The 13,730-nt window shown below is 45.3% G+C and overlaps 1 protein-coding gene across 1 annotated transcript; it reads right to left on the bottom strand.

Moving 5' to 3' along the window:
• Positions 1 to 5,144: 5,144 nt before the first annotated feature.
• Positions 5,145 to 12,452, bottom strand: LOC131292411 (uncharacterized). Its single transcript, XM_058320823.1, has 15 exons — positions 12,336 to 12,452; positions 10,562 to 10,779; positions 10,168 to 10,332; positions 9,183 to 9,604; positions 8,998 to 9,108; positions 8,701 to 8,850; positions 8,251 to 8,639; positions 8,062 to 8,167; positions 7,580 to 7,978; positions 7,300 to 7,504; positions 7,027 to 7,234; positions 6,411 to 6,953; positions 6,022 to 6,342; positions 5,601 to 5,938; positions 5,145 to 5,518 (listed from the first exon to the last, which is right to left on the bottom strand). The coding sequence occupies exons 1-15, from the start codon at positions 12,401 to 12,403 to the stop codon at positions 5,145 to 5,147; spliced, it is 4,017 nt and encodes a 1,338-aa protein (XP_058176806.1). The 5' UTR covers positions 12,404 to 12,452.
• Positions 12,453 to 13,730: the final 1,278 nt, after the last annotated feature.

Genomic DNA, 13,730 nt, shown 5'->3' with positions numbered 1-13,730 from the left:
GAAATCGCACGGATCACGGCTGGTCGCTTCCGCTGGGAAAACTTGCACAGCCTCCCCGGACTTGGGGCTGTCTTTTCTGCACAGTGCCTTTTTCGCCTGTGCTGCTGCTGATGCTGACCGTATCCACACCACAAGGAGCACCAGAAAAAGCGCACACACTTCCACTCGCGAGCACCGTCGGGTCGATTCTCGCGAAGATTTCACAACGCTCGTCGGTTCTGGCTGCTCGAGCGGATTTTGCTGCGATCCTGTGCGCCCTTGCCGCTTCCTGCTTCCGCTATCCGCTCACGCTCGTTTTTCTCTTTCTCTGTTTCTCTCCCTTTCTCTATATCTCTATCTCATTCTCCTCTGCACTGTACTGGTTTCTTTTCTTCTTATTCATTAAATTGTTTTTCTTCTCGAACTCTCGGGAGGTACGGGCTTTCCACCAGAGCACAGGGAAAATTACTCGAACTAAGTTTTTTCCCCTCTTCCCGCTCGCCTTAGCACACTTGGACGTTTTTTCACACCCATTTACACTCGATCCTGTATAGTAAAAGCACTACATAGTACTAACTACTCGTGCACACACAGCCTCCACTTGGCAGGCCACAAAAAAAAACCTCCCCTCCTCTAATCACCACCCAACTGCTCGACCCAATCGAATGAGTAGGTTTGTGTCCTGGATAAATCGAAACGGTTTTAGCGAAGACTTCAATCCGCGTTACTCCTTAGTAGTATCGATAAGTAGATTGCATCTCACAAATAACAGCCGCTTCCGTGAGTGTGCTTTAAATTTATTTGCGTGCAACCTGCAGGATTCGCCACGTTACTTGGACGATTTTGCTACGTTCGTATTCGGTTGTTGCCGCACGCGATGCCAATCGTTGACTGAACGTGAGCGATACGACTGAAATCCGCTAGACCGATCCGCGACCATTCGCGCCATGATGTTGGACCGCGACTGTTAGCCAATTATTTCGCCCCTTGTTTTCGCCGAAAAGATAGGGACGGATCTCGTGCTTAAAACATTACCGTACCAATAACTGTAAATAGTACTGTCACTACTATTAAGAGTCTTATCAAAAATGCATCTATTTAATTAATTTATGAAATCAAAGATTTTTCAAATGAAAGGTATCGTATAAATTTTAGCAGAAGAAAGTTCGGAAGTTTCTAAATGTTTTAAAAGATTTTATTTTTCATCATTTTTCAAACAACGTAATTCTTCAGAAATCAACGAGAACCAATAAACACTAGAGAAACAACAAACTTATAAAAGCATAAATATTAGAGCACACGAGGAAACAAGCTTTATAATGTATTTTAATACCAAACCGATTTTTTCAATACTGCACCATACAGAATACAGGCAAACGTGCACGGATTCATCCTAGCACGTTACAAGCAACTTCCTCTTAGATGAGTCCCGATATAGTACACCCATTTAGTAACACTATTCCTTACCAAGACCCTCAAAAAACCCTATCCGTCAGTAAGTCATCGAATCCACAAAAAAAAAATCACTTTTCTCACGCCGCCGTGATAATCCCGGACGTCGTCGGACGCCGTCTACGACTGGCCTAGACGGAACCATTGACTTGCCTATCCTCGTGCGACCCCGCGCTATCGTTAGCGTGTCTTCGCACCGACTGATAATAAATGGCCTCGCCGGTGACAGGAACCGCCTTTCGGTGCGGGATTTTAAATTTAGATTTATTGGTCCTACGACATTAACGTTTATGCACCTTGTCCTCGCGCCATCCTGCCTCCGGCTCGAACGTACCTCCCAGGGGTTCGTTTGTTGTTCTCGATGATACACATTCTCGCATAACGATCAATGAATCTCGGCCGCTGGTGGTACATGAAACGGTGCCTGTCGTACCGGTTTTCCTAATCAGCACGTCATAGATTCTGCTGCACAATTTGCATCACGAATGCAACACGAACAACGTTGTCTGTAAATGCGGACGCTGTGTTTCTCGGCGGAAAGAAATGATGCAACAAACACGGGTGATGTAAATAACTATGTGATAACATTGAGTTGGTACAGCGTACCAAATGAAACGCACATTTTTTTGTTCGCCAGCTTCAATATGGGTTTTTTTCTCGATCAGTATATGCTGTTTCACTCCGTTACAACGTTTCTTCAATTGCCTCTGATATATACGTATAATAGTTTGTTGGTTTGTTTCTTGTTTTCTTTTTGCAAATACACACGTATAAATCAAAAGTAACAAATACTATATTACTTAAAAGATTTTACATAAAAATTTGATAGTTCTCCATCGCTTATGTTGTTTTGCGCTTGTGGTTATTTCACATCATTTTTGTTTTTTCTTCTTTTCTTTCCTGCTGTTTCGTCTGGTCTGTTGTACGGTTTGCTTGAAGCGTTCATGTTTAGATTATCCGAAGATTACAATATTTTATGTTTGTGCATTCACCCGTCGGTCGATTTCACCAAAACGAAACATCATTTCCAGAGAATGTTGGTCGGGTTTGTTGTTCTACAATTCTGACACTGCTTTTCTCAAGTGTATACTGCATTAGACTAGACAGATGTTCCACAAATGTTAGATTTTGCGCGAAATAACTTGGTTTTATCTTACCACACACATCCTCCTCTCGCCAACCGCTGACGGTCTTTGTAAAAGTGTTCGATCATTTGCAGCTACAGCCTCTTGCTACGGTTTAGAGTAACAAACTTTAGAAAACTATCACATCCACTTACATCCGGACTAGAGAAGATTCTACGGTTCAGTTTGCTGTTTCCCTACCCTTTCTTTACCGCATAACTACTGAATACTTACACACAATGCCTGATATCCGGCTTATAACCTGCAGCCTTCCGGTATATTGGTGGATTTTCCAGCGTGTTTCAATTGATGGGGTTTTCTTTTCGCGGGTTTTGAGGCGCTATTTCGAAGGGTGGAAGGTGGTGCCATAAGATGATTATCCACTCAGGGGGTTATCGCTATCAAGGACCAGCCTTAATGTCCCATTCCAGATGAGACGGTTTCTAGTTTATCATCTTCTTAGCTAGTGTAGCGTGTTTTTGTGTTTACCGCTTGGGTTATCGTAGGACTTTCTGTCGGCGCTTTTCCGGCTACGTTTTCTGGTCAATTGGTTGGTTGGTTGGTTGGTTGGTACGTTGGTAGGTTTACTGTTTGGTGGCTTGTGTATTTACTTTGGTATCATCGGATTGCACATTGTTTCCACTACTACACTTATTCCATCTACTGGGTTTAAACTACTATTCGCTTTGTGACAACATCGAAGATTTGGACTTTGATTGAATATTTGTGTAAGTTTCTGCTTTTCCATTACATATTACGGACTTTTGTGCTTCGAGATTTTCTTATTTGCGTGTTATTTTATAAATATGATAACTACTATAGTATATCGTAAATGTCGTGTTGATTACTATTGCTCCACATAGGATTCGCTTTTGTTGTGCGTAGTGTAAATTATGCCCATCAGCGTGAGTTTACGTTAATCGTGCGAACATTTCAATGACTGGGACACACCTTCACACCGTTCCGCATCCGTTACACGCGTGCTTGCGTCAAAATTTTGCGCAGCATACGACGAAACAAGTTTGCAAAAACACACCCAGACAAAACGATCTGGTAAAACACAGTGATAAACTTTGATTCATTTTTATCACAAAAGCTTGTGCAAGATGAAAAGATACTCTAACAGCTTGGAAAAAGCGATGCATACGACTTTTTGTATTAAAACAAACTCATAATCATAATAACCCTGTGTAGGCCAACAGGCGATGCTTATTAAAGGTTGGTAGCACAAATAAAAAAGAAGCAAAGATATTTTTTTACATCTTTGAAATACCGAACCTGAATATATTTAATAGAATGGCAACAACGGCTATTGCATATATGCTGGTGACCCTCAAAACATTGAATTGTATGTGTCGTTTCTTCCCTTAACAAATTTGGTCAAACGAAAATTACAGTTTTATGCTAGTCAGAAAGACGTAATCAGTTTTAATTCCGCTATTTTAGATCTCATTTTGCTTGGCCTTAGCGAGAGAACCGTGTTTAGTTTAATACTTTTTAATCCAGCGCTCTGATTACATACGTCCGAAGCGTTAATTCCGATTTAAAAATGATTACTGGAGAACATAAACCATAAAAAGCGCATTCAGATATATTGTATAGGAAGATAAACGTCAAAAGAATAGATGAGCAAGTTTACGCTACGCAATTGGATCAGTACATAAGATTTTCCCTCGAGGATCATATGACCATCTCTTTCCTACAAGTAGTAGTAAATGGTTGGGTATCGCTTCAACCTGATGATTGCTAACTAGATTATTAATTTTCTCACATTCTGCACTATTGCAAAGCAGGTCCGGACCGATTAAGTTTATTTGTTTATGATGGATTGTAGAAACTGCCAATAATTTTCTTAGCGGGAAATCGCTCATCGTACTAGTAGATTTTAGATTTATCGAGTGTCCAATTGTTCACTATACATTAACATTCGCTGCGAAGCCACGCTCGCTGCCGGTAGAAGCGAATGGTATTTGCTTTCATCCGGACATCGTTGGCTTGTAAGGATCAATTCTAATTTCCAAATTCGCCATTGCTGAGATCAACGTTTGGAAGCAATTTTCATATTTGTTATCTTTTGCTTAGTTTTCCTTTCGTTTTGGAAAACCAAAAAACACATTTGATTCGCTTTCTACAGGATTAGTTTAGGACGCAATTTATCAAATTTTACATCCGAATGCATTAGGGATTTTTACCTACGTTGAATATATTTTCCATCTTTGATGTTGGAGTTTGTTTTTGTTTTCAATTGCTAATTTACACGCTTTGCTACCACTCAAAGGATTTAATAATATGGTTTTCGTCGTACGAAGTGCAGTTAATATAGATGTTTGACTATTACTCTGTTCGATTTTTGCAACGATTTTATCTATCCATGCTTGTCTAGGAATTAATGTTTGTGTGCGGTTTGTTACTGACTTTCTTGATGGCTTCTCAAATCCTTGTAAAATATTAGATACTGAGCTTACCTATAGATACGTAAAATAAAACACTATCATGCCAGATTAAAATAGTACCCTCGCGCGACGCTCCACCGATTCCACGTGTATTGAGATTCGTTCCACTCTGTCTGTTCGGGATACGTCGTGTACCTTACTGCTTCAAATCGAATAGCTTACCGTCGTGCTCGGCGTTGCCGTAAACCACGGCTGGGCGCTCCTCATCTGACCGGTCCGTTTTAATCTGGTTTCCAGCGATATTAGCCGCATTATGCAACTTAAGCGTGAGCAGACTGGGCCGATTCTCGAGCGCCAACGCCAGGAAGGACCCACCGCTAAGAATTTCACACGTCGTGATACGTTCCTCAGGAGTGTACACCGCTAGCAGTTTCCCGCTATCGAGCTGCCAAAGCCGGATGGACAGATCGCGACCTTCCCGGTCACTGGAGAGCAGAATTTTTCCCGTCGGATCCAACTTCAGCAACGTCACCGGTGCACTGTGCCCTACAAGGGTGCTCCGACAGTTGCCTACGGGAGTGAAACGTAAATATTAAACCATTGAAACGTACGGATGTAAATGGGACAAAAGCGAACGGGGAGCTCCACATACCGGTCACCAAGTCCCAGATCAATATGCGCGCATCCTCAAGCCCCGCTATGACGCACGTGTTGGTTTGCGAAATAGCCAGCGATACCGTGTTACACGACGGTTTCCACTTCTTGAAGAGCGTGCCACTCTGCAGGTCGTACACGACGATAAAGTTAGGGCTAGGTTCCGCCAGTTCCTTCGCGACCACGCACACGTAGGAGCCTTCGTGCGTAATGGCGGACAGCGATGTAATGAAGTCGTGATGCGGGATGCGCAGATCGTATAGCAATTTCTTCTGCGACAGGTGCCACACGAGCAGTGGGAACGGTTTCTGCGTCTCGTCACCACACACCAGAATTCTAAAACAGTCATCAGTTGAAATGTAAAATTCTCCTTTCATATGAACATATTTCGTTGGATGAATGCTTGATTCTATACAAACCTTCCATCTCCGGAAACGAGCAACGAATTAAGGAACCGATCTTCTCCCGCCTTGAACGTGGTAACGCAGTCACCGGAATCGATGTTCATCAGGTTAACGTACATGCGGTTGCGCGACAGACACACCAGGTGCGACGGATCGTGCAGCCCAAAATACGGCATCTTCTGATTCATGACCCCCTTCAGTGTCACCTTGAACTTGCCCTCGTTCAGATTGATGATGCGAATCTCTCGACGGCACAGCACGGCTACACCGTAGTCGCCCACTGGACAAATGGCCGACGGCTGTGGTACACCGGTTAATGTGCGGACCTTTCGACACCTACGGTAGGGAACGGAACAACATTGATAGCAGTCGTGGAATTTACCAAAACCGAAAATAATACTTACTTCGCGACATCCCAAACGCATATCTCTTCCCGCTCCGTGCTGAGCGATATGACGAAATACCCCTCGATGTTAAGGTTCATTATCAGATCAAACCCGACGGCTGGTTGGCCACCTTCCGTCGTCGGTAAGTCTTCCGTTTCCGCACCCTCACCCAGCTGCAACCGCTCCAAATACGGCACCGTGCTCTGACCGATGGTATCAAGCCACTGTTTCGGAATCGCCGGTAGTGAACCGTTCCGCCGCAGCTCGGAAGCTAGGAACGTGCACAGCAGCGAGTACAGCTGGTGGCCGTCGTAGTTGAGCGCCTTAAAGTGCTGCTCGATGAACGCCTTCAACAGGGATACGTGCGGGTAGCTGCCGATAGATGCGACGTCCACCAGGCAGATATCGTTTAAAATATGAACACAACCGGTAGCGATCAGCTTGTCTTGCAACCAGGCGAGGTCGGTCAGGTACGAAGAATTGGGATACAGATCAGCGGCATCCAGTGCATCGAGCTTGTACTTGTGGTAGGGTAGTTCCACAAACTTCCTATAGTTAAAACTGTAAATGAGAAGTGAAAGGCGCGTGTCAGTAACTAAGTCAAATCTCTCCACGGCCTGGACTGTTGGGATACCTTTTATCCTTTCCCTTCTTATCTAGAAATACGTTTGGCTGTGCTTCGTAGTAATCGTATAGGATCCTGTGCGCCTGCTGCATGTCAGCCTCGTACCGCTTCTCCGCCACCTGCCGTAGCGTCCGGTCGACGACGATGATATTCTTGTTGTGCAAGAAAAGTGGTCCCATCTTCCAGCAAAAGTGCGTCCACAGTTTAGTAGTCGATCCTGAAGCGAAAGAAGATGGATGAATAGTGTATGGACCAACATGTAAAGCCAACTCAAAAACCTACCATTGACTAAGTTGGAGTTCCTAATAAGAGTAATTATTTCCGTCTCCAGTAAACCTTCCCGGGAAGCCAGAAGCAGCGGGATGATGAGCTTCGTGATGGCGGTGGTGAACTTTTCCTCCAGAATGGTGAACACTTTGTCGCTGATATGCGACACGGACGTGTCCGAGAGGTTGGTGATTCCGAGCCAACCTAGCCACCATAGAATCTGCGCTCAAAGGATGGAAAAGATGATTTATTATTGATCGAATATCAATTGGCTACGCCGACGTGGGATCCGTACCTTCGCTTGAATGGAAATTTTCTCATCCGACTTCTTCCAACATTCCGGCAGTTGCAGTGCCCCGTTCGCAGCGTAGATGTCGCCCCCGCCGAAACACAACACATCCTCCCACTGCTCTTGGGTAAACGGGGTGAGATAGAGGAAGCAGCCATCGTCCGCTATGCGATCGCGCAAGCGCTGCAACACACGATTTTCTGGACCCTGGAGTTTGGCAAGGTCCTGCCCGTTACCTCCCGAGCTCACCGTTAGCACAAGCTTCACATTATCTAGTAGAACCACCGGCAGCCAGTCTAGGTCCTCGACATCACGTAGCGCGTCCACGGAGTCGATGAGGATGGTGATCTGGTGCTTGGACGTCTCTAGCAGTGTCTTCAGTGCACTGGCATACGACGCTATGGTCTGAGGAGATGAATACCGATGAGAGAGATGGTCAAGATTAACGTTTTGTCGTGTTCACCAACAACAGAGAGAGCACTACATACATGATGGCAACGGGTCGGCACGCCCTTAATTAATACTGATATCTGTTCCGTTATTGAACCCAACAGCGACGTGACATCTGAGCTCTGCATAGTGAGGTTGGCATATCTGAAAAAGGGATCAAAATGGGGTGGTAATGGTTTTGTGAACTGACCTCAACCAACAGTCTCTGATCTGCCTCAATCACCTACCTCATCACCAGATGCGACTCGGGCAGCCAGGCGTGCAGGTTTTGCGAAAGTTTTGCCATGAACACACTCTTGCCAGCACCCATTTTACCGTGCACGACCAGCGGTTTGCCGCGTGCCGACAGCAGATAGTCCTTCACCCGATCGGTCGTGGTAAAGTTGGCGCAGTTTTCGTTCAGCACACGCGCATGCCGATTGACCTCCTCCAGCTCGCTGAGCAGCCGCCGGTCGACACCGAACGTGCAGTACGGTATCGAGTACTTGCTGACGTGCTCGTCGATGATGAGATCGATCTCAAGCGAGAGGCACGACTCCAGCAGCGACCCGAACTGTTCCTGCTGCTGGGCGACGTTTGCCGGGATACGAATTATATGCTTCTCGGACAGTTGGTTCTAAAACGAGGCGCACAGGTTAGAGCTTATCGTACGGGTGACGTTTAGGTTTGATCGTTACCTTCAGATCGTTCTGGATGTTTGTTAGTCTGCGCACCATCTCCGTCTCCGTGGAGGAGACTCCGTCGGCCTTCGGTAGAGCCACCGTGCTCTGTATCCAAATGCAGCGTTTCGACAGCTCTTGACTGATGAGAACGGTATTGTTGATTTCCTGGATGGGAATAGAAAAGAGTGTATGAATATTGTGCCTCAGCATAAACATGCTTTTGATTCTGATCAGGTTACACTATAAATAAAATGGGGAAAATATCTGTTTAACAAAAATTACTAGGGAAAGAATAAGTCGCAAATAACTCACCTGCTCCACGACGGTTGTCAGATAAGAATCACGTAGCTCTTTAGAGAATATATCCACCATCGTTTGCAGCAATAGTGACAACTCTTGTTGTGATTCTTCCGAACTTATTGGCTAAAAATTGGAGAAAAAAGAGAGTAAACAGTGAGAAGATAGTTCTCTGCGTTGCGAGAAACACCTAAACTTACCGGATTAGCCTTCGGGTTCAACCGGTAGCACGCGGGTTGTGACTTATCATCCAGCACATACCATTTCTCCAGGATCGCTCGCTCCTGCGGATTCCGTTCGGCCATCTGCAGCGCAGCGACAAAGTCCTGACTCTCGATCGTCAGCGGCAGAAGCGGATCGCCGAGCGAACCGCCGAGAAACAGAACCGGAATCAGATAGGAATCGCACGATTGGCGTGCAATTTCGGCCAAACAGTTCGCGGCCAGATCGTGGCCACCTTGCGCCTCGAGCGGGCCACTGAACCACTTGTTCACGTCGAAGCTGGTACCCTTCGGTTGCAGCACGTGAAGGTCGGCAACGTGCAGCTCGAAGCCACGGCTCTGACACTTCTGGTTCAACCCCTTGAACACTTCCCGCAGTACTGCTTTCTCCGTCTGGAAGCCTGGACAAGGGGACAACATAACGGGAGTTCAATAAACGCACACTACCATCCCGGTTCCTCTGCCTTGGACTAAACAAAACTGCCACCCTTTATCCTTATAGTACACAATCACGGAGCCGGAAAAGGTCAATTCGATCACCGGAGGATATCGGTTTGCCTTCCGCTCGCTTCGGTCCGGTAGGTCCGGGTCGAACGAACGCTCTGAACCGTGGCGTAGGATGCACTAAACCACTACCAGCACCAGTGGGCAGTAAAAATAAACTAACCAATCGAGCGCAAATCGGACAAACCATAATTGAACACAAACCATAAGCAGTGGGAGGAACGGGGGGCCCCATCATTGCCATCGATTCACCACCAGAACGTTGTCGTTTTGGTACGTCGATGAACTGATTGGGATAAAAATAGGTCAGGATTTTCCTTCCCCCACACACACTCTCTGGCCTTATTTTCTGGCTTTTGAACCCCCTTTTAGCCAATTTTGCGAGTTGAACATGGGCCATAGGGAAAACAGCAAGATAGATGAGAAAATTCCCACCCCCGGAAGCATTTATCATCCTTACCATCATCCGCCGCCAGTATGTAGAGGACGATCTTCTTGTACTTGTCCGTCCGCCGGTTGGTGGTCGGCTTGCCGTACAGGGGCGTTAGGTTCGGCGGTAGATTCTGATGCACTGGCGGTATATCACATGGTGGCGACACGGCCATCGGGCTGTTGGTGGTCGACTCTGGCGGCGCAGATACGGGTGATTGATAGGTTAGTTTGATTGGCGATTGAAAAATTATCCGCGCATGACGCGGCTTTCGTTTTGCGTGGAAATGTAACTCAAGCAACGATGCATGAAGTTTACAAGAAAGCAACTATGATTAAACTGCGACCATCGTGGATTAAATTCGTCTTTTAAACAGAGTATACCAAACAAGTTCGATAAATAACTCACTACATCACGAACTTACCGGACAGCGTCATCGATTGCACGTTCTGGAGTGCCTTCGGTTGTGCCCTCGGCCCATCACCACCGCCGATTCCGGGGTTGAACCCGTTGGTGGCATTGGAACCGTTGGATATTTGGCCCGTTCCGGACGCATCCGAGGTGACCTCCGGAGCTGCCAGTGGGGCCTCCTTTACATCGTTTGATTTTTTGCTTTTGTCCGCCAACTGATACGAGGGCGATCTGAAACGGTAACGGGGGATGTCAAATTAATGGAGGTCTTCATTTTACTCGTTTTTTTCTTCGTGGAATCCAAAAGAGACAAGCGGAGCACAAATCGAGAAAAGAAAAATGATGGCCTACTTGTTCTGCACTCCCTTGCTTTCTCTCGCTCTCTCTCTCTTTCTAACTCTCTATCTCAAGCTAACCAATCTTCCACCTAATCGGATTCCTCACAAACCGTTGCCCTACACCGCCTTTCCCCCAAGTGGCAATGATTTATGGCAAACAGGCGTAAAAATACATCAACCACAAACTACGTCCGATCCGGTCGATGAGTACCGAAAATAAATTATTAAGTGTGAAATAATGCGCCTGATGTCATGATTGGTGAACGGTATTGCGGGGAGGGCACTCAAACGTGAGCCAATATAAATATAAACACGGTTGGTTCTGTTGCCGATAGGGGAAAGAAAATCAACAAACACATAGTATGAACAAAAAATTTATACCAAACACCATGCGTCTCCATTGCCTGTTGTGACAATTTGGTTCTCTGCGTTGAAAGTATGTTGAGAAAGATTTTTAGGTAAAAAAGAATAATTTAAAGAGGAATACATTGATGAAAAATCGCACAAACCAAAACAAGAATGAAAAAATTGGAAAATACCAATGTCCGATTGATGATTCACATAAACCACCATGCGCCTCCATTTTTCTATCAGCGTTCCAAATTTAAGTTCCCGAACGTACACAAATAATTCTGCCACCAAAGCAATAATTTATGCTCTCCCAACCAGTCAAGTCCGATTGAAAAATACAGACCCCAGACAGGGTGCAGACATGAAAAGAACTTTATTAAGGCAGGTAGGTAATAACGTTTCAATAAACTCCACCAAACCTTCACCGCACTTGATTGGCCGATTGACAGCACCAGCAAGGCTAGGGGGTCACAACAGCCACAGGCAACATGTTGCTGCTCCAATAAGGTCACGTAAACCATCCACCGTACACAAGTGCTGGTTGTTGTGGAGCGTAAAATTAAACTAACCGAACAGTGTCCCACTTTCAGCGGGATGGCGCTCGGTTGGCGAATCGATCGGGGCAGCGACTGAACGCGACCATGCTTCAACATCACCACCGTAGGAAAATTATATCTACACAGCGAATCAAATGCAAGTCGATGGTTTTCTCACCGTTCCGATCTCAGGTGTAGAGGTATTAATTATAACATACATAAAAATCCCCTGAAAAGTGTTCCAGGATTTTTTACGCAATGGTTTGCTGTGCTAGGGGTTTTTAATAAACGATTGTAACACAAAACTCATATCGTTTCTAATAAACTTTATACTAACCGAAAAATAACATACCGAACAACATTTATCCAATCGAATTTGTTCGATTTTACATCATCGTTGTCGATTTATGTTTATCAGAAAATGCTATTACGCACATAAAGGAAATCATAATGTTGTGGCACAAAAAGTGTTACAAACTAAATTTCCTCCATCCATTTGTTCCGCTTCACCGATGACAATACTTAAAATGAGTTTTTCCCACTCCATCAGACCATTACTTACTCTTCAGACTTTTCCGACGCATTATCTTTATCTTTCTTCGTCTGGCCGGAACTACAGTAGTTGCCCATTTTGCAGCAGACAGGCGCTTTTCTCTCTCTTTTATTCTCTCTCTCTCTCCCTTTCTTTATCACACACACGCACACACCCACACAGCCAGTAGCAGGATACAAGGCAATCAAAACAGAGGTCGTGTCGTATCCGTGCTGTTTTCGTCGAACCAGGCCCCCATGAGCTCACTTTCGGTCGCTTTCTCACTCGCTTTTCACTCTCTGTTGTTCACTTCGCTGCCTTTGTGTGACAATCATGTGCACTTTTCATACGTTCAACACACCACACGCTATAGCGTCACCATTGCGACCCATCCGGAGTGTTTTACGAACCGTTCCGACACAAGCGAGATAGCGATCCTGGGAGTGTGTCTCCGTCTGTACTTGGTCCACCTGTTTTAACCTAACTTTTATCGACACCGTTGCCCCTGACCCACCGCCTTGAAAGCGACCATGGTGTCCACCATCGCCTTGCACCTCGCTGCACGGACCGGATGCATTATGCACACCCTCGAAGGACTCACACTGTGGCTCCGTTTTCTTCACACACACACACACACACACACACACACAAATGCCGACTTCCTTCCTCACTCGCCAATTATTGGTTGCCTCTGTCCTCCGCAGCGTCCGTTCTTTCAAGCTGTTGCAAGCAAGGTTTTCACCGCGTTACTTCAGGTGCTTGTTACATGACCCGACAATGCCCACTTAGATGACTTTACGGTTCCTTGGATCATTATCCATTGGCGAGAAAATACGGTGGGTGCTTCTCGTTCGCACACTTTTCATCCGTGGTTGAGTCGCTTTTCTTTACTTCGACACCGTGTCACCATCGAACGTAGATAAATCCACTTGCCGCCTTAGGTGTGCAGGAGACCCATTTTGCTTCCTGTCCGCACGGAATGTATCCTTTATGGATCGAAATTCGATTAGTGCATTTAACACATCGCTGCCATTTTCTTCGCCTGCAATTATTTATCACATCCTACACTCGAACCTGGCTGGATCTTGTTTGGATGTTTAACGCGTTTCGTTTAATTTCCCGTTTTATACGCCGTTGACGTTTTATTTAGTCATCCACATGTCACATCATGTTGCTATAAAGGGGAATGCACAATTTAATTAAATGTAAAGTGAGATTTAAAATAGGCGTAACACAAAATTGCTATACATTTCACCATTAATTCGCAATATTTGCATGAAGGCATTTAAATTGTAAACATATATCATTAAAAGCTGATATTTTTGGGTCAAATTTAAAGTTCACGTTCCCAAGATTATGCTTAAATATAGCATAACTGACTTTACTGTATTGTTTGCAAATACGTAGGAATGAAAGCGCTATTAC

This window comes from Anopheles ziemanni, chromosome 2 (genome assembly GCF_943734765.1).
Source record: "Anopheles ziemanni chromosome 2, idAnoZiCoDA_A2_x.2, whole genome shotgun sequence".
Lineage (NCBI taxonomy): Eukaryota > Metazoa > Arthropoda > Insecta > Diptera > Culicidae > Anopheles > Anopheles ziemanni.
This window is presented reverse-complemented; position numbering and strand designations above follow the sequence as displayed.

Excerpts from the sequence above, each read along its gene's own strand:
- LOC131292411 (XM_058320823.1), bottom strand. The coding sequence starts at position 12,403 with ATGGGCAACTACTGTAGTTCCGGCCAGACGAAGAAAGATAAAGATAAT. Across the intron at positions 7,505-7,579 it reads AAATTTCCATTCAAGCGAAG|ATTCTATGGTGGCTAGGTTG; the intron begins GTACGGATCCCA and ends CTTTGAGCGCAG. Across the intron at positions 6,954-7,026 it reads AAGAAGGGAAAGGATAAAAG|TTTTAACTATAGGAAGTTTG; the intron begins GTATCCCAACAG and ends TCTCATTTACAG.